Source organism: Eubalaena glacialis, chromosome 5 (genome assembly GCF_028564815.1).
Source record: "Eubalaena glacialis isolate mEubGla1 chromosome 5, mEubGla1.1.hap2.+ XY, whole genome shotgun sequence".
NCBI classification, from domain to species: domain Eukaryota; kingdom Metazoa; phylum Chordata; class Mammalia; order Artiodactyla; family Balaenidae; genus Eubalaena; species Eubalaena glacialis.
In genome coordinates, this window is record NC_083720.1 from 102,710,254 (window position 1) to 102,734,261 (window position 24,008).

General features: G+C 37.6%; 1 protein-coding gene across 2 annotated transcripts in view; it reads left to right on the plus strand.

Moving 5' to 3' along the window:
* Positions 1–18,278: 18,278 nt before the first annotated feature.
* CFAP299 (cilia and flagella associated protein 299) overlaps positions 18,279–24,008 on the plus strand; it is a 628,891-nt gene continuing 623,161 nt past the window's right edge. For both annotated transcript variants that reach the window (XM_061191521.1, XM_061191522.1), the window contains exon 1: positions 18,279–18,389. In XM_061191521.1, coding sequence (XP_061047504.1) covers positions 18,279–18,389 — 111 coding nt within the window. The remainder of the gene's footprint in view (positions 18,390–24,008) is intronic.

Below are 24,008 nucleotides of genomic sequence, written 5' to 3' on the forward strand. Positions count from 1 at the left end.
AACTTACCATGTGCCAAGCATTGTGCTAAATTTTTCAATGTACATATTCTCATTTCATCTTTTAAGATAACTCTTCAGCTAAGTAGTCCCATTACTTTCAGTTTACAAAGAAGAGAGCAGGCTTAGGAGAGATTTTGTGATTTACCCAATATGACACAGCCACAAAAGGGTAGATCCAAGACTACAATTCAGATTATTCTGGTTAATAGCTAAGGCTCTGGAGTCAATTCTAGACTGTCTTTCCTACCTCTTTACTAATAGGGATGCTCCAGTGTTTTCACTGAGATTGAAATCAACAGCATTTAAGTACAGTTTGTGGAGGCATGTTCGGATAAGTCACTTGTAAGTAAGCATTCTCGCGGTTTGTTTTGTTATGAATTAATAATAACTGAGGCTATCAACTCTGCCAAATTTTAATATATGTTCGATAACTGTTTTTATAACAGTTAAAGCTTGGTCTTAAAAAAATGTATGAGTGGCAACGGTTAAAAATATGAAATATAGCCAGCCAGACTAGAAGACTAATTACCTAAACCTTTCCTGTGATTATATATATTTCACTTCTAGAAGCATATAATACAAAATATCTCAGAACAGAGCTGAAGTTCTATCACAGATTAATCTATTTCCTTCTGATTAAGGATTTTAACCTCATTCTAAATGCAGCATCTTTTTCTGTGTGTCACTCTCCTAACTTCTAGATAAAACTCCTTAAAAGAGATATTTTCTCAGAAATTTCATGGCCATATTCCTTACAATATACATTGGTTCTGGGATCACCCCACATCCTGGGGTCAGGAGGTTGCTCCTGAACTCAGTACCCTCTTTGGTAACACAGTAACCCATCAGCTGATCTCCTTAATGAGTGCCTCAGAAACATAATTCTAATGAAGACAGCCATATGTGGGTGATAGATGGAGTTTGGACAGAGACAGAGAGACATGTTGAAAGCTTCACAGTGTTCCCAGAATCAGTTATATAATTCTTGACTAATTTTTATTGCTTTGCTATTAGTCTTGTGCCAAATGCTGGTAGATTTTTTTTTTTTTTAATTCAATGTGTTACAAAGTGATTGCAGGGGCGGTTTTTTTAGGTAGAGGGGAAATTAGCCATAAGTGGCAGGTATTTATGTTTTGTGATGTAGGGGACACATACATCAAAATTTTAATTGGCCTCTTGTGGGCAGATGTTCTATTGTCTTATTTATATTACTACAAATTTACTGCCCTAGTGATGTGACATTGTTCTTCTGTACTTTTGATTGCTGTGTAAAACTCTATCCTAAAGAAATTTGTCTTATTTTATTGAATCAAATACTACTGACCCTGCGATTGGTTAGATAACATAATCCTTTCAAAATAAATGGTAATAACATCTTTATTTTTTGCAGAAAGGTAACAGTTCTACTATGGGGAAGTAAAGTGGTCAGAGGAAACAACTGTCCAAGCATATATTTAAGAACAGAAAAAAAAGGGAAGAAAAGGAATATTTATCAGAGTATCATATATTAGTGAAAAGTAGATTTGACAAAAATGAAAAATCCATGTGTAAATTCTTACATTTGGACTTAGTATACTCAATGATTTCATTTAAGGATAAAATGTGGTAAATTATTATTTTAAAGGCATTACTAGGAAGTAAAACTATCTCTATTTGAGATGACATGAACTTGTATGTAGAAAAAACTAAGGAATCAACTAAAAAACCATTAGAGGTAATGGACAAATTCAGCCAGGTTGCAGCATATAAGATAAATATATAAAAATCTATATTGTATATACATATAAGAGTATATATTGTGTACTCTTGCAGTGAAAAATCCAAAAATGAAATCTAAAACAATTTCATTCATATAATAGCATCAAAAAGAATAAAACGCTTAGGAGTAAATTTAACAAAAGAGTATGAAACTAATACTCTGAAAACTATAAAATATTGTTGAAAGAAACTAATCATCTAAGTAAATAGAAAGACATCCTGTGTTCATGGATTAGAAATCTTAATACTGTTAAGATGGCAATATTCCCCAAACTGATCTATAGATTCAACACAATCCCTATCAGAATCCCAACTGGCTTCTTTGTAGAAACTGACATGCTGATCCTAAAATGCATATAGAAATTCAGAGCACCCAAAATAACCAAAGCAATTTTGAAAAAGAACAAAGTTGGAGAAATTGAATTTCCCAATTTCAAAGCTCACTACTACAAAGCAACAGTAATTAAGACAGCATAGTATTGGCATAAGGATAGACATATAGATCTATAGAAGAGAATCAACATCTCTATCGTCAGTTGATTTTCAATAAGGGTGCCAAGACCATTCAATGAGGAAAGAGTCTTTTCAACAAATGTCAATAGGACAACTGAATAACCACCTTGAAAAAAAAAAGTTGGACTACTACCGCATACTCCAAGTGAAAATTAACTTGAAATTTGTTAAATGGAAACTCTAAAACTATAAAATTCTTAAAAGAAAACATAGGGATAAATCCTCATGACCTTGGATTTAGCAATGATTTCTTAGATACGCTACCAAAGACAAGAGCAACAAAAGAAAAAGATTGACTGGACTTTATAAAAATTTACAACTTCTGTGCTTCAAAGGACACTACCAAAAGAGTGAAAAGACAACTGTCAGAATGAGAGAAATTATTTGCAAATCATGTATCTGATAAGGGGATTGTATCTAGAATATAGAAAGGATTCCTATGATTCAATACTGAAAAGACAAGTAACCCAGTTAAAAAATAGGCAAAGGATATGAACAGACATTTCTCTCAAGAACATATACAAATGGTCAATAGGTTCATGAAAAGATGTTCAATATCATTTTTAATCAGAGAAGTGCAAATCAAAGCCACAATGAGATACCATTTTTCCATTCATTAGGGTGGCTATAATCAAAAAGTCAGGTAACAAGGGTTGATGAGAATGTGAAGAAATTGGAATCCTCATACACTGCTGGTGGGAATGTAAAACGGTACAGCCACTTTGCAAAGCAGTGTGGCAGTTCCTCAAAAAGTCACACATGGAGTTACTATATGGCCCAAGAATTCTAATTCCAGGTATATATTCAAAAGAAATGAAAACATATACATACAAAGACATGTACATTAATTTTCATAGCAGCATTATTCATAATAGCCAAAGGGTAGAAACAACCCAAATGTCCATCAACTAATGAATGGATAAACAAAATGTGGTATATCCATAAAATGGAATATTTTTTGGCTAAAAATAGGTATGAAGTGTGTATACATGCTATAACATAGATGAACCAGATGCTAAGAGAAAGAAGTCAATCACAAAATACCATGTATTTTGAGATTCCATTTACATAAATTATTCAGGATAGGCAAATCTACAGAGACAGAAAGTAAACTAGTGGTTGCCTAGGACTGGGGGTGGGAGTCTGGCTGGCTGGGAATAACTAAAGGGTACAGGGTTTCTTTGGGGAGTGATAGAATGTTGTAAAACTAATTGTGTTAATGATTGCACAACTCTTTTAATAGACTAAAAACCATTGAGTTATACACTCTAAATTTGTGAATTATATGGTATGTGAATTATATTTCAATACAGCTGTGACCAAGAAAAGCATTATTTCTGAGGCAACAATCACACACTTTTAATATTAAGTATCCAGCCCTTTCAACATGGGTTTTCCAGTTATACCTGTGCAAAATAAGGAAACATTTCTGAAGAGAACTTTATTTGGTCTGGATGAAGAAACATCCAATATACTTCGAAAATGCAGATTCATTTAAACTTTGGTATGTCACAATGCTTACTAGCATTGTGAAGTTATAGTTGAAAAGGTCAAAGGATGTGAAATAGGAGAACAAATTCTTTAGACTTTTTTCTTTTTTAACAGGTGCACCATATCCAGAGAAACAGTTGGTGTAACCCCTATATCCATCTTTTTTGTTGATATCTCAGTAGAAAAGACTATTTTCAGAAAGTATTGTCTTGCCAACGAGTTATACGTTTACAACCTGTCATTCTTGCCCAGCTACAAAAATAATCTTAGGGCATCGCACCAGAATCCTGAAGAGCTGGCGCAAGAGCCAATTCTGTTTGCCTCTTGTCTCTCTTTTGCCTCTGAGCCTTTCTACTTAATAAATCTGAAAAATGTATTAGTCACAGTGGTTTTGGATTCTGCTTTCCTAAAGCTCTCTTCTAAGTGGGCTGTTGCGCTTCTGAATTAAAATTTCCCCGCTCTTTGCCATCTTTCACCCTGTGCTTTTCCAGACCTAAAATGTCAAAGTATCAAGCAGATGGAATTACATTTGGAATTATGGGTTTAGTAGGGAATGACTCCATGCTTTTAGCAGATCTGTAATTGTAGTATTTTTATTTATTTATTTTTTGGCCTCGCTGTGGCATGTGGGGATTTTAGTTCCCTGACCAGGGATCGAACCCATGCCCCCTGCAGTGGAAGCATGGAGTCTTAACCACTGGACCGCCAGGAAAGTCCCCTGTAGTTGTAGTATTTTTAAAAACAATAGACTATTAATAAAGGACTCATTGAATCCAGTTCTCTGTCTCAAGTAACTATTGTGTTAAAATATTCAATACTGTAAAATAAAATCAGCACTGGCCATTTGCTAAGGTACCTAGGAAGTTATCGTAGGCCAGATTTTAGTCTAGTAATTCTTTAGAAGAAAGAGTTTTAGGTACATTTGGATATACTTCAAAACTTTTTTTTTTTTGGTGCATCTGGGCTAAAGAAGTTAAAACACTTCTTGGAACCTCATTTGCGCAGAAGGTTAGAATAGCTTCCTTTTTGCCAGGGTCTTGTGCCCATGGAGCATCAGGCAAGGACATTTTGTTCTGCCCTTTAAAAGGATAGGCATTATGTTTCGTTTAACTAGAAGTATACAAAGATGCATTTCTGTGATTGGGAGTACATTCTTTCCCTTACTGGATTTCAGACCTACATGACTACAATTATGTCTTATTGCATTGCTGACTATGGCTAGGGAAAATGTGAGGATGAATAGTGCCAGAACAACTGACCAGGAACTAGGAGTCCTTCTGGCTTCTAACACTGGCTCTGTCACTAACTCTGCCTTTGGGTAATATTTCCATCATCCAACAAATACTTATAAGCACATACTGTGAATGCACAAAGTACGGTCTAGATGTCTACACTCATAGGATTTCAGTTTCCTCATCTGTAAAATGAAACATGATTTTTAAGCTGTAAAGTGGATTATTCTCCTATGATCCAGAGAGCAGAGGTTAACACATTTGACCTTTGTTCTAAGGAAATCAGAAATTTTACCCATATTGGTACACCATGATTTCTCACTCATAGGGAAGCTCCCTCTATTCTAAGTGATGTTAATAAAGTCTTGTACATGCCTTAAACTAAATTTTGAAAGTCACTTTAAATGAAAATTGTGTGCGTGCATACAACCTGACAGGAAAGTCAGCAGTGGAAATGTGACATTGGGCAACTTATGGGGTGGTGTCACAATTTTAAATGACTTGAGATTCCCTCCAGTCTGAACAAGGAGGAATGACAAGATATTTTGTTAGTCTTGAAAAACTGCTGGATTCTACTCCACTTTCTCCTTTATTTTTCTCCCCCTTTTCAAGGAAAAAAAAAATGACCAAATGCAATGAGGACCAGTGTAGCTGTAGCCCAGTAGGGGCTAGCAAGTGTTCTTAGTCGCAAGTCACATTATGGGATACGGGCCACTTTATAAACTGCCCTTTGGTGCTTCAGCCCTGCTCCCAATCAATCTGCTTTCTCATGATGGGGGATGACGAGGAGGACGCTGAAGCCTGGGCTCTGTATTTTTAAGGGTACCCTCCTTTTCCTGCCATGCCCCTCCCAATTTGAAGAGTTAAGTGGTTAAAAGCACAAGTCCACTCAGATCTGGATCCTTTCCTTTTAGACTGGGCTTTTGGTACTGGGATTCCAGAATTCTCTGTTAACAGAGCCTCCACACTGCAGGTGCACGGACCCTGCCTGAAGGGTGGTCAGGCTAGGCATGGAGCCAGAATAAACCTTTGCATGTGCATCAGGGATGAGAGGAGAGGGGAGAATTGGGCTCCAGGCCATGTAAATATTGGGGCTGGGCCTGAGAGGAGATATTAACTACTCTTTCTAAGACATTCTCCTATGTGTACGTTTCCATGGTTACTCCCTCTTTTCTGCAAGGAGCACACATTTTCAGAACAATTTAACTCTAAACCCTGGGCAGAATGGTAAACTTGGTTAAGATCTCCCTTTGGGGGAGGAGAGATTGGTGCAAAAATCAGTATAACTGTAACATTTTAGTAGGGGAGAGAGAGAATAGCAAGTAGAAGGAGAAAAAAGGATTTGGGAGGATACTGGTAATATTTCTCGTCCTTGGGGGAATTAATATGGGTATTCACTTTGATATAAATCATTCTGGGTATTTTTCTTTTGGTGTGTTACAATTTTCAATAAAGAAAAATTTTTTAAAGCTTTAGAAAAAAAAAAGATCCTTTGGTTTCCTCTGTCCCTCCTTTATGCATCTCTCAGTCATGTTGGTGATTCCTTCCCAACACCCCATCACCCTGTATTCCCACATGTTTATCACTGACTGCTCTTAAACCTCTACCAAACAGGTTACCTCACCTGGACCAAGCTCACTCCTTTGATTCCTCATCCCTCCCTACCCCAAATCAACATGGCTAGGTCTGCGTTTGTTCCAGGAAGTACTGTGCTGTTGTAAGCAGCTTAATTAATTAATTAAATGTATCTTTAATGATCCATTTACTAATTAACGTGTTCTTTGTTCCAGGCAACAAAAGGCTTAATCTTGTTAAAATCTACTTCTGCTCAGAAGGCATTTATAAGGAAAATAACCTCCACAGGGAAAGGAAAACTCAGAACTTCTCCTGTTTTAGGAAGTAGAATCATCTGGTGAGGAAAGTTCCCTGAGTATCTGTGTTTGCTTGGATTTTTCTCATTCTGGTTACAGTTTCCATTACTTCTGTTACCATCACCCCCAGGCCGCTCTCTTCTTATGTGCGTACAATCTCTTGTCTTTAGGCAAACTTATTTTTAACACTTTTTCTTTTTCCTTTCTAAATACTAAAGTAGAATAAAAGGATTACGAGAAACGTAAAAATCTTGCTTACCAAGCACTGTCTGTTCTGCTATAACGCAATTGTTGAAATCTTAGGAAACCTTGAGTTCTCAATAATCATGTAGGGAAACAATTATTTCAAAGAGGAAAAGGTAGGAGTTGGGGCAAGAAGGATTCAGAGTCAAAACAACAAAGTTATTTTAAGGAGCAACACTAATGATCCTTGGCTGGAATTTCAGGTAGGCTTCCCGCGGAGTTTTTGGCTGACAGGCCCGATGCCCTTCAAACCACACCGTATTACAGCTTTCACCCGTAGGTAAAGCTGTTCCTGAAGGGCACCATTGGCAGACACAGAAGTAACCATTGCATCATGCTTTCAGGTTGGGGAGACTCGGGCGGGAGCGCCACCCACAGGAAGTTGGAATAAATGCATTACTCAGGGAAAGACGAAGCAACCTAGAAGAAAAATCCATCTCCAGGCCAGAAGCAATGGCCAAGGTCATAACTGGGGAAGTAGGGCAAAATATGGGGCGGAAAGGCAAAGTCAGATTGTAAATGGAAGAGTAACAAACTTCATCAGTAATAGAGAGGTCAGAAACTGGTTGGAACACAGTGCATAAATCAGGGCAATTGGTTCTGGACCAAGAACCTTGAATAGTGATTAGAAGCTAGCTGTCATCTAATGTCTTGGGTGCAGAGTTTATGGATTGAAGGGCTCATGACTTAAAAAAAAAAAGGAAGAAAACATGGTCTCTGTTTTATGTAGCTCATTTCTCTTAATTAACTTCACTGTTTAACTATGACTTGAAGCTGTAATTATCACTGTCTCTCAATAAAGTAAGATATAAAGGATTTATAGGATTTGACTACGGTTCCCAACTAAATAAACATAATTGGGCCTCGATTTTTTAGAACCTAAACCAACACGATATGTTAAATGCTGGCTTCTCAGGAAAACTGTCTTAAATAGTTTTTTCTTGACCCAACAAAAGGTTTAATTACTTGTTTTTCTGTTAGTATCCAAAGACCTACATAAAAATTATGCCTAAAAAAGCCTAAAAAAGCTATTGATTAAGATTGATTAGCATGTGGAGGAACAAATTAGTTATGTAATCATGTATATTATAATGGTCAATAAATTATATAGGCCTATAATAGAAAGTGTGCAAATATTTCATAAAAATAATATCATTCTTTACTCTTGAATAATTATGCAGGCCAAACTTTCAGAAATCAGTAGAAGCGTTAATTCTATTTTAAAATTACTTAGTATATTTTTAGTTTGTTTTAAATTAAAAATTAGATTTCCTCCTGTGTATTAATAATTATTTGGAAACATTGAGTGACTTAGGTTAATCAGAATGATTGGCAAAAGGCATTTTTTTCTTTCTTTTTTTAAATTAATTTTTATTGGAGTATAGTTGCTTTACAATGTTGTGTTAGTTTCTACTGTACAGCAAAATGAATCAGCTATACATATACATATATCCCCCTTTTTTTGGATTTCCTTCCCATTTAGGTCACCACAGTGCATTAAATAGAGTTCCCTGTGCTATACAGTATGCTCTCATTTGCTGTCTGTTTTATACATAGCATCAATAGTGTATATGTGTCAATCCCAATCTCCCAGGTCCTCCCCCCCACTTTCCCCCTTGGTATCCATACCTCTGTTCTCTACGTCTGTGTCTCTATTTCAGCTTTGCAAATAAGATCAACTATACCATTTTTCTAGATTCCACATATATGCATTACTATATGATATTTTGTTTTTCTCTTTCTTACTTCACTCTGTATGACACTCTCTAGGTCCATCCATGTCTCTACAAATAACCCAACTTCGTTCCTTTTTATGGCTGAGTAATATTCCATTGTATATATGTACCACATCTTCTTTATCCATTCCTCTGTTGACAGACATTTAGGTTGCTTCCATGTCCTGGCTATTGAAAATAGTGTTGCAATGAACATTGGAGTACATCTGTCTTTTTGAATTATGGTTTTCTCTGGGTACATGCCCAGTAGTGGGATTGCTGGGTCATATGGTAGTTCTATTTTCAGTTTTTTAAGGAACCTCTGTACTGTTTTCCATAGGGGCTGTATAGATTTACATTCCCACCAACAGTGCATGAGGGTTCCCTTTTCTTCACACCCTCTCCAGCATTTATTGTTTCCAGGTGTTTTGAAGATGGCCATTCTGACTGGTGTGAGGTGATACCTCATTATAGTTTTGATTTGCATTTCTCTAATAATTAGTGATGTTGAGCATCTTTTCATGTGTTTCTTGGCCATCTGTATGGATTTCTTCTTTGGAGAAATGTCTATTTAGGTCTTCTGCCCACTTTTGGATTGGGTTGTTTGTTTTTTTGATACTGAGCTGCATGAGCTGCTTGTATATTTTGGAGATTAATCCTTTGTCAGTTGCTTTGTTTGCAAATATTTTCTCCCATTCTGAGGAGAATGATGCCAAAATGATGTGGTTAACTTTCATCCCATTTTATCTTTTTTATGGTTTCCTTTGCTGTGCAAAAGTTTTTAAGTTTCATTAGGTCCCATTTGTTTATTTTTGTTTTTATTTTCATTACTCTAGGAGGTGGGTCAAAAAAGATCTTGCTGTGATTTATGTCAAAGAGTGTTCTGCCTATGTTTTCATCTAAGAGTTTTATAGTGTCTGGCCTTACATTTAGGTCTTTAATCCATTTTGAATTTATTTTTGTGTATGGCATTAGGGAGTGTTCTAATTTTATTCTTTTACATGTAGCTGTCCAGTTTTCCCAGCACAACTTATTCGAGAGGCTGTCTTTTCTTCATTGTGTATTTTTTTAGCCTCCTTTGTCATAGATTAGGTGACCATAGGTGTGTGGGCTTATCTCTGGGCTTTCTATCCTGTTCCACTGGTCTATATTTCTGTTTTTCTGCCAGTACCATACTATCTTGATTACTATAGCTTTGTATAGTAACATGTTCTTGATAGCTGCCATTGCAGTAATACTTTAAGGCAAATACTAGATTTTTAATTAAAGTAAGGGACAATATTCTTAAACTACATTTTTTAAAAATTCAGGAATTTATACTACATGCACACTCTTTCTGGAATATGTAATCTACTGGGAAACATTATGAAAGAACACAAAGTAAAAAAACTGTTTTTCTCCCGGAGTGGTTATCATGAAAGGCTCTCAGAGTACTTTGCAATCAATTTTTATTATCAGCCCTTTACAAAAACCCTCAAAATCCAGTAACTGACTCATAAACTAAATAGTAAATGGAAAGGGAAAAAATTAGAAGCATAGTGTATTACACATGGTATCATAAACAGACGCCTAAGTTATCATTATTAATGCATTTGGTTATTGATAGGTATGCATATAGAGCCACATTTTATGTGACAAAACTTTATCACAGACTCACTCACAGCCATTTCAGTTGTGTTGTTGCCATCACCTCATCTGTCTCAATGTTCTATAATGCAAATCAGAGATACTAACACTAATGTGTCCTGGAAGAAAACAAGTTTTAAAGAAATTTGAAATTCTGAGAATAGCAACAATTTTGAAAAAGAAAATGTGGGCCAGTAATTATATATGACAGTAGATATTCTGAATGGACATGGAAAAGGAGAAGTCTGAGGAGAAAGGTAAAAGGAATCTGAGAAATAAAAGTGTCAATGAGGTCCGGATAGAAAAGATGGCAGCTGGGGATCTTTTAACACGGTCACACAATAACACATTCGTGTTATGTTCATTAAAATAACTTCACATTTAATGTGCGTATTGCTGAAACACTGTAGTTGCTAGAGATATTCACTCTTCATTATTGAAATTCATATTTTTGTGTGCCTTTGGCTAAAGTTAACCACATCATTTTGGCAAGTGGTAACAGTGTCTATTTACATAAGCTTTTCATTTTTCTTCATAAATATATTCTAAGATATTAATATATTTTGTGTTCAGACTATTTGGCTAGGGTTAGCTTTATCTGTCTGAATTTTCCTAAAAATAATATTCATCTTATCTGTTTTCATATTCACAAATTAAATTGCTGTGTAGATGTCAATATTGGGTGGGTAGTAGTGGTGGAGGGAGGGAGAAGGAAAGAGACAATTTTGAATAAGAGAGAAGATTGTAAATTCACATTTTTTGGACACACTAAGACAATATGATAGTCTTGCCAGAGTGCTGAGATTTGTGGTCATAAAATAATTTAGTACAATATGTGTTTTTCTTAAGGCAAAACCCATTATAGGGGAGCAATTCTACTCTTTCCCCCTCTTTTCAGAGACTCTCTTTGGGTTAAATCCAAACACTTAATAAACATTATGTTATGTTAGGGTATCACAGAATTTTGAAGCTAGATGTGATCTCACAGATCATCTAGTTCTCTTAGAGAAGACAAAATTATTTTTTGACTTCTTAAAATACAACATTCTTGCATTCTTTCTATTAAGTATGTCCTTCACACACAGAACCAATTTTTCTCACCTATATCCCACTCTGTACACTGTAAATATTTTTATCATAACTCCTATAAATTTTTTGTTTCCTCATTTATTTAAAAATGTGTTTTCCAATTCTGCTTAGTTCATCTCCTTCTTTTCCTTCACTCAACCAACTACCAGTTCAGGCCCTCTATCTCCCATGCCTAAATTATAATATCCTTGAAGATGTAAAGGACCAGGTTTTATTTTTTGTTGCACTTTCAGGGCCTAGCACAGTGCCTGATCTGGTTATGTTAAATTATTGCTGAGTGATTAAGTTTATTGCTTTGATAAGTAAGTGTCAGTGGGAAAGATGGACTAACACATCTTTTATTATAATTACTGTGATTAATTTATTTGTAGTCAGAGAATGTTTGATATCCTGGAGAATTAGAGCCAAGTTCAATGAGTGAATTTCCTCTTAATGGAATTGGCATCCCTTCCTTTAATGCTTCTTCTAGAGCGATTAAAGAAGTCTAGTGATCTTTTTCCCTTTTTTGTATTGGCTTAGTTGTGATTGGGGTTGTATTATTACCATGGCTGCAAAAACACTTTAGTACCTGATGAGCCCTGACACTGTACTCAGAGGTTAGATAGAAGATGTTGGTTTAAAATAGATCAAGCTTCCCCTCTGATGAATTCTATAGAGGTCAGTGCGTATTTTAGAGGTGCTAAATATACTCCTCAGAGAAGCAGCTTGTTTCCACGTTGTCTCTGGAGTTTTAAAAGTGTCACTTTTTATTTTCTCCAGAAATTTCATCTGAATTTTTTTTACCTTCACGTCAGTGCCTCATTATTTGAGTTTATTAAGTAGTTGCAAGGTTTCATTAAAAACCAACCACATCACTGTATTTCTTATTTTGAGCAGGCAAAAGTTTGATCTGAAATGAAAATTCTCTGAATCTTATTTGAGGGTAAAAAGTGTGTATCGAACTTGAAATCAGTTGCTCCTCTATACAGTTTCTTCCCCAAAGGTTTCTAGAATCCATCTCTCCTAGGTGTAATGTGTGAGATGGAGGATAGAGATTGTCAGATGAAAGAATGTGGATGGCCTTGTCAGCCATGTTAAAAAAAAAAAAAATGAAAGAAAATTTACTCTGAAGACAATGGGAAGCCTGTGGAGGTTTACAGAGGAGTGTGATGAAATGAGATCAGTGTTTTTAAATAAACACTTTGACTCCGTTGTGAAGAGTGGAATAGAAAGGGTGCCTATGGGATCTAAGGAAACCAGAAAAGGGGCTATCTTTGAAGTCTAGATGTCAGTCTCTGGCTTAGGCAAAAAAGCAAAGGCAATGAGATTGGAGAGAAATTGAAGCCTTCAAGTGATGTATTTGGGAGACTGAAATAACAGGTCATATATTTCAAGGGTAAAGGAGAGGCAAGGATCACAACTGTCTTCCAGGTTTCTTCCATGAACCACGGAGAGGAGAAAGAAAGTTGTATACTGAAGGAGGGAACACATGGGGAGGAGCAAGTTTAGGAAGCATGGGAAGAGAAAAAAATTCAATTTTATACACGTTATCATCTGGTGATGTATTGTAGGCAGTTGGTTATTTGGGCTGAAGCTCAGGAGAGTGACCCTGCTAGTTGCATAAACCTCGGAACCGTACGCATGTAGGATATAAGTTATGGATGTGGATTTAGTCTCAAAGTCAGAGAATGTAGAAGCAGAAAAAGGCCTATGAGAGAACCCTGAGACTCTCCAGTTTTTAAAAGCTAGTTAAGGGGAAGAGGAGACAACAAAGGAGACAGAAAAAAACTCAGCTAATGGAAAACCAACCAACCAGTCAACCAACCAACTAGCCTTAGGGCAAAGTAATGTGGTGGAAGCTATGGGAGAGTTTTGAAGAGAAGGGAGTGGTCACAGACTCAAATGCCCCTGAGAGTCAAGTACTATGAGGACAGAAAAAATGCCTAGGAGATCATATTGGTGAAGATAGTTTCATGGAAAAGTGTGTAACACTAGATTGGAATGTGTTGGGCAGAAAGTGGAAGGTAAGAAAATGGGGATAGGGATTGTTGCTAACTCTTTCAAGAAGCCTTGCTGTGAAAGATGAGAGAGCCTATAGCTGAAGCAGGCTGTGGGGTTGACGGGGGGTTGTTTTGGGGTTCATTTTCTTGTTTTAAAAATGGGAAAGGAAGTACGAGAGAGAGAGAGAGAGAGAGGAAGGGAAAGAGAGAGGAAGAGAGATAATGATACAGTAGTGAGAAGGGATAATGAAAATAAGAAATCCTGAGAAGGCAGAAGGAGAGAACCAGTGTAGAATGAAGGTCTAAGAGCACATGAATGTCTTCCCTTGAAACAAAAGGGAAGAAGTAAAGGATTGATATGTGAGTAAGCTTGTATATTTGACTACAGGATATCTAATCTGATGACCTTTACTTCCCTTGTGATGTAGGAGTTAAGATTGTCTTCTTTGAGACGGGAGGATATAGGATTAAAGAGAGAAGAGAGAGTAGGAAAAGTCATTGTAGGAAATAAGAGAGAATTGAAGGGAAAAAACATAGTAAAGATCGGGGGCAGTGCTGAGCAGCCATTTGAAACTGGCAGCTCTGCATTGATCGTGGTGACTGTCTATTCATGGGTGATGTCTTTTGAGAGTGTTTGGCCACTCAGGGGAAGTGGCGTTTCAGGGTACAGCCTGATTTCCATGTAGGCAAGGAGGGTGAGGGAATTTTCAGTGAAATTGTTAGGAAAATCTTATAGAGTCACTGAGAGCCCAAGTTTTCTTCTGTTCCAAGGAGATGGTTGAGGCTACCGTATCCATCATCTATCCCACAGCACCACAACTTTCAAACCTTTATTAGCTTCTGACACCTGTCATCTCCACTCCTGGGAGCAGTTCCCTCTTACACTTGTCTTTCTGTATTCTGGATCCTTCCTTTTACACTGTCAGATACAGGCAAGGAGAAAACTCTGGAGTTATGACACCCGAACCCATCATGTCTCCATGACCGAGAAGCTGTGGAACCAGAACTCCAGCACCTTTAATAATTAAGACGGTGTGGAAGTCCAGTGACCTCATCACAACAAATATCTTAAATAAATTCAGTGTCGTCATTATTATAAAGCACAAAAGATCTCTCTTCGGCTGATGATTAAGCATAGTCCTCATCTGTAATCCACAGAAACTTTACAAGCAATTGGGCAACATCAGACACAAATCTCTTATCTTTTTAGCGTGAGTATATGTTTTTCTTTCTTACAATATGGTAATGTATTAAGTCCATTTTAATAGGGCTTCAAGTTCTTAGAGTGTTTAGCATCTTATTAACATAATAAGCAGGGCATTCCCCTTCTTAGCACGTCAAAATATCAAAAGTATGTTTTCTATTCACTTTCCCAGATTTCATGGTATATTGGACATAGAAAAGCATAGAGTTTAATTTGAAATTTTTTCATATACTTTCACCAGGTAAGTATAATACCAAAGCCTTTTTATTTCAAAGAGATAATGATGCTTAGATTTTGCGTACAGTCCTATGATTTTTATTTTGATATTGTGTCATTTTTTTAAACTCAGTAAACTAAGCTAAATACGGTATATATTTTGTTACTCTTACATAGCACGTGTTTCTTTTCTCTTATCTTTTGGAGTTTTGTTGTGAATATACATAATCCTTGCTGGTCCTCTTGCAAAAAAATGGAATATCTGGGATTGGGTGCTAAATTCAGACTTCAATCTTTAAAAATCCTCAACTTTAAGTAAGAATTCATGTTATCCAAAATAAAGTATTTCCCGATCATAACAAAGACTTTGCAATAGGAAATAGAGACCTGCTGAAGCTTGTTAATTTCTTTCACGCAATTTTTTTTCTTAAACATCTTTATTAGAGTATAATTGCTTTACAATGGTGTGTCAGTTTCTGCTTTATAACAAAGTGAATCAGTTATCCATATACATATGTCCCCATATCTCTTTCCTCTTGCATCTCCCTCCCTCCCACCCTCCCTATCCCACCGCTCTAGGTGGTCACAAAGCACCAAGCTGATCTCTCTGTGCTATGTCATGCAATTTCTTTCACGCGATTTCTCAGGCACAGGTTTGAAACTGCTTTTGAACTTAAATTGAAAGTTAAGCAAAATACAATTGAATTAGGCCTACTATCATGCAAGCCTTTCTGTGGGAACCAAGCCTATGTTTACACATTTTCATTTTTTTTTTCACTATTCATAGAGAAACTAATTTGTTGAAAATCATCCTCAGTGTTTTGAGTTGGAACACATTACTAGATTCATTGACTGAAAATACTTTCATGATTGTTTAAATTTAGATGTTTCAGAGATTACTTCACCAAAGAGCTGTTGATTTAATGAGGTTTCCATTGAAAATGCATAGTCACCATGGATAATAGATAATAGAACGATATACAGGCAAACGATAACCTCACATTTTACTAACATATAGGTCCTTGTAATCAAACTGCCATAGTTTAATGAACCCAAAGATTCCCTAGATGCTTTACAGTTTCTCGAAAGCGATGAGATTGTGATGGAGGAGGACTTCAAAGCTAATATAATAAATATAAGCACTCTGGAGGCTTTAAGAGTAAGACACGTTTTGTTCAGTGGTACGTGATCATCACTCACAGTCATTTTCATTTTACCCTCTCTTCTTGCACGATTACTATCTCTGCAAGCGATTCATCCAAGCACTCAAAACCTCCCTACCAGTTTTCCTCCTTAGTCAGCTTCCTTTCCTCTGCTCTCCTTACTGGATCCCTCACAACTGTCGGATCGATGTGCAGCTCTTCCCTACACAATCTTCCTTGCCTCCACGTCTCGGAATATGCCATCACCTTTTGCTCCTTTATTTGCACTGACCCGTATTCCCTCTCACAATTGGACTTATTTTTCTAATAAACACAAAAAACCAACTTTCATAGTTAATTCCATGTGGCCTTTCAAACCTCTATTCACCTCTGCTTTCTCTTTCTGGGAAATCAGGAGTAATTAGTTATGTGGCTATTTTTATCTTTAAGACTTTGGCCAATCCACTAAGATTCATTCTGTCTCTATATTATGGATAACGTTAGTGCTACTTTTCTGGTGGATTTGAGGTCATGATTAAACAAGATAATGCATGTAAAGTATGTATTTAGAACAGGGCTGGCACATGGTAAAGTTTTAATAAATATTATCATACTGAAACAAATATATATTTTCTGTACCTAGTAAGTGGCTAGAACTTTTCTAAGCCTTTCCTTATGCTCAGTTCATCCAGAATAATGCCTCTTTCAGGAGGCATTTATAGAACTCTCTGGATAATTGAGAATACTGAGACCTGTGTCTCTTATCAATTAGAATGTCTTAAGTCACATGGATTTCTTCTCATCCTTGGGCTGTTTGAATTTTCAAGTCTTTTTAGACATGATAATCTTTTTAGATTAGATGATATCAAAGTGTTGGTGGTTGTTAATTTTAGCATAAATACTAGTTAAAGATGTAATTCATTGTTGGCACTTAGGACAGTGCCTGGTATGCAGGGTGCACTCAATAAATGGTATTATTATTATTAATGTTGTTGTTGTTATTATGTGTCCAGGGTTTCTCTCTCCTTTCTTTCTGTTCTCCTAAATTAAATGATTACATTGCATTTAAAAGTAATGTCCAAAGTGCCTTTTAAAACATTTCAGAATATATTAATTAAAAGACAAGTCAGTAATATCCTAGAGATTATTGTTTACATCACTTAAAATTTGTACATTCATGACATCCTAATTTTGAGATGACTTTTTAAATTAAGAAAGCTAACTCAAGGTGAAGTATCTTACCAGATGTTTTCATTAAAAAATGTTTTTGCACTTCTGTGAAAATCTTCAAAATCAATTCAGTAAGTACCTACAGAGCAACTACCTCAGGCTCAAGTGTTGTACTATGTGTTAATTCCTAAGGACGATTTATAGAACGTTAAAATCCAGAAATGGATTCTGAAAAGTTTTGCCAGCTGCCAGGTTGGATTACTTTAAATCCATGTTTTAAAAATGCAAAACTGTTCTAAAGGAAAAGTCTTTAGTAAAAACCTTTACTGTCTAAGTTTCCACAGATATTGTACCCTTTGAAAAAGGCAGCTTCAACAAGCCAAGGTCTTTCCTTGTGTGCTTACTGAAACTTAAAAAGTAAAAAGAAAAAAAAAAAATTAAAAACAAGCACTTGGGGCCAAAAGAGGTCTTCAAAGATATTTCGTTGAGTTTCTTTCCTTTGGGAAATTCACAAATTCTTCCTTGTATCCAAAATTTTTGAAATAACACAATCATTAATGTATTTTGTTATCGGATTTGTTCACAAGACCATTTCCAGAAACTTGTTTTGAGATACTCTCCCTGCAAAAATGGATCTTCAGTTACTTGAGAACTAACCCTTATATTTTTGTCCTTCACAGCATCGTTTTAGAACAAGATTAGAAGCTCTGATCTATAGTATTTTGTCTACATATTCTTTTAAATTTTGGATTGCAATTTGCATCTCTCCCGTGGCTGCATGCTTCGCCGAAGTCCGAGTCAGTTGACGGTGTCAGACCTGAACTTGGAGTGGGTAATTTGAGACGGCGTTCCTAGGAGTTAGAAGGAAGCCTGAAACGCTAGCAGGACACGGGGGTGGGATTAACGTCCAAAGCTCCGCACCGGTTCCCAACTGATTGGAAGGGACGAAGTGGGTGGAACCTTCTGACCCTGCCCGCCCCCCCCCCCCCCGCCTCCGTCGCTGGGGACGCTCCGACCAAGGCAACCGCAATGGATCAGCAAGAGGGGTCGACCACCGTGGACAATATAGTCACGCAGTTCAACACCTATGAAGATTTCCTGGACTCGCAGATCACTACACTAGACATGTACTACCTGGAGGTAAGGGCGGTAGCCCCGCAGGGGGGCCACAGCTTCGCGTTCCTCGGTCCCTCCCGAGCCCCCGCGTCGTGGGGTGTTCGCCCCCTGGCGGTGGACCGCGGGAACGGCAGGCCCCGCAGTTTCCCGACTGCTGTACGGCGGGGCCTGGGTCCGTACAGAATTCGGGCCCCTGGCGTCCGTAACCCGGCACGGACCCACGCACGCGCGCACGCGCGCGCACGTACACTCGCTGCGGGGCCTGGAATGTCTGTATGGCGGCCTCCGTCGCCCCCCTCCTGGCCCGTGCCGCTTCCAAAGTCCTGCTCCTTTGAGGAACGGGGCTGGATTCCGAGGCCCGCTGAGACCCTTCCGGGGGCTGCAATTCAGGTCTGACTCTGTTTCTCTTTGCCAGTTTGTACTAAAGAACGGAAGACAGTATCCTTCCAGGTGTATCTAGTATATACTGGGCATTTGGTTCCATGAACTTCCACCCCAAGCTAGTTGACTCAGAAAGCCCTTTAATTACGGGTACACGTTACAGCTCCCTGGCATTGCAGGCATGAGCTGATTCATTTTTATCGAGTTGATTGTTCACAACTATTGTTGATAGTTAAAAAAAAAAAAGCCTGCAACACAGAAAAACGGGACGTAATTGGGATTGGCTACTGTCTTCCTCTCTGCAGCCATCCTCCGACCTGCTTCTTAAAGGTGTGGGGATGGGTGGGAAGCTGGTAGGGGGCGGGGGGCCGCGGAGGGATGGAGTTCTTGTCCTCTTCGAGGAGAACCAAGTTGAGCGGGGAAAATTATGGACTATGTGTCCTGAGAAGCAGGAGGTGGACGGTGGTTCCTAGAGCCCTGGCGTATTCCCAGACCAGGCCGACTAAATGGGCACTGACTTGGATTCTCCTGTCCTGGAGCCATGCCACAGAGCCGCCAATTGCCCCTCTCTATTTAGGCCAGAAAGAACAAGGGCCTCTGTTTGGCGTCACACCACACCTGAGTCTGAGAAGGATTTGTATCCTGCAGCCAATCCCCAAACTCCTTATCCGCAACAACGTGATTCAGCCGTTTAGGGGACTGAAATTTTTGGACTCCAATGATCGTGTTCAAAGTGAGATTTTACTTCAGTGTGGATTCCAAGGTCTGAAAAGTGCTTATCCTCCAAAACACATTCATGTTCTAGATAGGAACATAATTTTAAGGAACTAGAATCATCTAATTTTAGTCCTATCTCTGCTAAGAACAAGTTGTGTGACCTTGGACAGATAATTTGATCTTTCTGGAATTAACTGTTAAAAAAAACCAGGTGGTATTTCCAACATATCTTCTGATTTCAAAAACAAGCTTTTTAATATTTTATACAGATAACATGTTTAAAATCATGAAGGTTCCGTTTTATGCCTTTCATGGAAGTCATTGCAATGAAGGGGAAATAGTAGTGGTGCCAAACAATGTTTGCATCTAAGGTTTTGAATATCTAAATAAACAAGAATGAAATATAGACAATAAATATCCCAATAGGCTATAATCATCTTTGTAGCACTTGTGGAAAATTGCCAAGCTTAAGCTTGATATCCTTAAGAAGGGTTTCAATTTTTTTAAAGGCAGAGTTTTTTTTTTTTCATGTGAATTAGAAACTAAAAGCATTAACGTTGATTAGGAGTGAGAAATTAATACTTTGTGTTTCATCAATCAGAATTTTAAAGGTCTGCAAAATGGGAAATGGTGACTATGTTTAGGCGAAAGGTAAAGATATTTACTTTTAAATTTGGCATTAGTTAAGCCAGTTGCTGTCAGCCAGCCTCTTTCATTGGCCACCTTAGTGCTGGCATGATGGGCACAGGGAGGAAGATGGAGGCTACACATGGGCCCAATAGGGTGGGCTCCCACTTGCCAAGGCTGATGTAGCTACCGCTACCTCAGAATGTCCAGCTTGGATGACAGGCATTCAACTGTCAGCAAGCAAGTCGAATGCCTCCGATATAGCACCATTTCTCAAGGAAACCAACTAGCCACTTGGTGGCAACTAAAAGCACTGGGCCCCTTCAACTTTGGAAGGGTCAGCAATTCAGTGTGATAGGAACAGACACATTTGGTAGTAATGGGTTTGCCTCTTCTGGCTATAGTCATAACACTGCTTTGCCACCTAATGGAATATTTTTTTCTCTTGGTTTTATTGAGATCTCATTGACATATTGCACTGCCTAAGTTTAAGGTATAGAGCATAATGACTTAACTTACATATTTTGCAAAATGATTACTACAATAAGTTAACATCTGTCATCTCATGTAGATGAAAGAGAAAAAAAGAAAAAAAAGAAAAAAAGAAAAAATGGTGTTTTCCTTGTGATGAGAACTTTTAGGATTTACTCTCTTGGCAACGTTCAGCTCTACCACCCAGCAGTGGTAGCCGTAGTCGTCAGATTGTGCATTACATCTCCAGTCCTAATTTATACCTGGAAGTTTTTTACCTTTTGACCACGGGCATCCAATCCCTTCATCTGGTAACCACATATCTGATCTCTTTGAGTTTGTTTTTTTGTGTGTTTGTTTGTTTGTTTTTAGATTCCACATATAAGTGAGATACAGTATTTGTCTTTCTTAGTCTGACTTATTTCACTTAGCATAATGTCCTCAAGGTCCATCCATGTCGTTGTTGATGGCAGAATTTCCTTCTTTTTCATGGCTGAATAGTATTCCGTATGGCTGAATGGTACACCACTTTTCTTTATCCATTGATCTGTTGATGGACTCTTACGTTGTTGTTTCCATGTCTTGGCAGTTGTAAATAATGCTATAATGAACATGGGGGTGCAGATATCTCTTCAACATAGTGCTCCTGTTTCCTATGGATGTATTCCCAGAAGTGGAATTGCTGGCTTGTATGGTAGTTCTATTTGTAATTTTTTGAGGAACTTCATATTATTTTCCATAGTGGCTGCAAGCATTTCCTTTTCTACATATCCTCACTAGCATTTGTTATCTCTTGTCTTTTTGATGATAGCCATTCTAACAGGCTGTGGTAGTATCTCACTGTGATTTTGATTTTCACCCTACTGATTAGTGATGTTGAGCACCTTGTCATGTACCTGTTGGCCATTTGAATATCTTCTTGGGACAATATGTCTATTCAGGTTCTTTGTCCATTTTTAAATTAGATTGTTTATTTTTCTGCTATTGAGTTGTATGAGTTTTTCTTTTTTTTATATTTTGGATTTTAACTCCTTATCAGATATATGATTTCCATTCCATAGGTGGCCTTTTCATTTTGTTGATCATTTTGCTGTGCAGATACTTTTTAGTTTGATGTAGTCCCACTTATTTACTTTTGATTTTGTTGCTTATGCTTTTGGTGTCAAATCCAAAAAATCATTGCCTAGACCCTTCAATGAGCTTTTTTCCTGTTTTCTTTTATGAGTTATACGGTTTCAGGTTTTACATTTAAGTCTTTAATCCATTTCAAGTTAATTTTTGTGAGTCATGTAAGATATGGGTCTAGTTTCATTATTTTATATGTTACTATCAAATTTTCCTAGCACCGCTTATGGAAAAGACTGTCTTTTCTCAATTGAATATTCTTGGTTCCCTTGTCAAATGTTAGTTGACCATATGCATGGGTTTATTTCTGGGCTCTCAATTATGTTCCATTGGCCTATGTGTCTGTTTTATGCCATTACCATATTGTTTTGATTACTATAACTTCCTAATATAGCTTGAAATCAGGAATTGTGATGCCTCCCAGTTTGTTGTTCTTTTCCAAGATTACTTTGACTGTCTGGGGTCTTTTGTGGTTCCACATAAATTTTAGGATTTTTTTTCTACTTCTGTAAAAAAAAAGTCATTAAAATCTTGATGGGAATTGCATAGCATCTATAGATGGGGTCTTACGGAATGACTATTTCATCCACAGGCACAGGGTCCCATTTACCACTGTGTCAGACTAGGGACCTAGGCTACAACAGAGGAGCTGTGGGAGTAAGGACCTGAGCATGTGGTTCACTTTTCATAATATATTCAGAAACATTCAGAGCTGCCAGCAGATAGACCATTGGAATGGGTTGCTAAAAGCATAAATGAAGTGCCAATTTGGAGATGATAGTTTCAGAGAATGGGTGCCATCCACCATGATACAGCATATACTTAGCATCCAAGATCTTTGCACTGAGCTTTGTTCCCTTTTTCTGGGAACTAAGAGGTTAAAGCACCTAACCCAAAGAGTTTGGACTTTCTTTCCTCACTGGGGGCTCTGCGGGTTAATTGTCCTGTTACTAAATGGGGGAACATGCCATCGAGTGACTTGGTGAGAGTCAGTTGAATTAGAAGTTATAACTCTTGCCTGGAATCTTCAGGCTCCTTGTCTAGGAATCAGGAGGCAAGAAGAGAGCCACCATCTCGGCAAGCATAATTGAGCTTTACTGTCAGGAAAAGTTAGGACTTATAAAATCAGTCATGAAAGAATGTGTTTGGAATTCTGGTGACTCACTTGGATGCCTCTTGGTAATCTCTTTCTCAGTTGTGGTGGTAAATGTACAAGGGCAGCAACCCAGACTTGAAAAGGGCATGGTGACCAGGGGTTCAGAGCCCTTAGGAATGGGTCTGGCTCACACCACTTGATATGCTACCAAGACCAGTAGAGGTGTTAGTTGAGGGTGAGAGCAATCTAGACTAGGTGGCAGAGGTAGGAGATGGTATTTGTGTGGTTCTGAGTCAAGCTGCAGCAACAAGGGCTGAAGTTTACCCCAGTATCTTTCTTCTTGCATACATCTGAGTAGTCTTCAAAAATATATATATTTTTAATAAATTTTATTTATTTATTTATTTATTTATTTATGGCTGCGTTGGGTCTTCGTTGCTGCACACGGGCTTTCTCTAGTTGTGGTGGATGGGGGCTTCTCATTGCCGTGGCTTCTCCTGTTGCGGAGCGTGGGCTCCAGGGCACATGGGCTTCAGTATTATACTACATAAATATTTTCATTATATGTAAATATATATATTATTCTCCATTTATATTTTCTACACAAAAGGTAATATTTATATATCTCTGTAACAAAAAAAATCGACATTAAATCTTGGAGGCCGTTTAATGTCACTCTATATAGATCTTCCTATTCTTTATAAGTTGCTACATTGAATCCATTGTTTACTTAGGTTGGTCCTTTGGAAGTTCATTTTCCTTATTGCAATATCCCAAACAACAGTGAAATGAGCATCTTTTGTACATCCTCTTTGTGTGCAGTTGTAAATGTATCAAAAAGTAGAATTGATGGGTCATAATAAACATGGTCAAAGTGTCCTCCGGAGTAGTCATTTACTCTCCCACCAGCATGTATGAGACACCTTTTCTCTCAGACAGTCACCAGCACTTGATATTGTCAACCCTTTTATTTTTTGTCAAATCATATGTGAAAAAAAACTCGTGGTTTTAATTTTAATTTCTCTGATTATTAGTGAGGTTGACCATCTTTTAAATTTTTCCTGGCCATTTGCATTTCTTTTGCGAATTGCCTATTGCTCTTCCTTGATTCCCTCCCCCGCCCCCCCCCCCCAGCTTGTTTTTCAAACTTTCTTTCCTCTCTTCAGGCTCTTAGTGGATGACTTCATCTCTCCAAATCAACAAAAAGAGTCCATCAGGCTGGAACC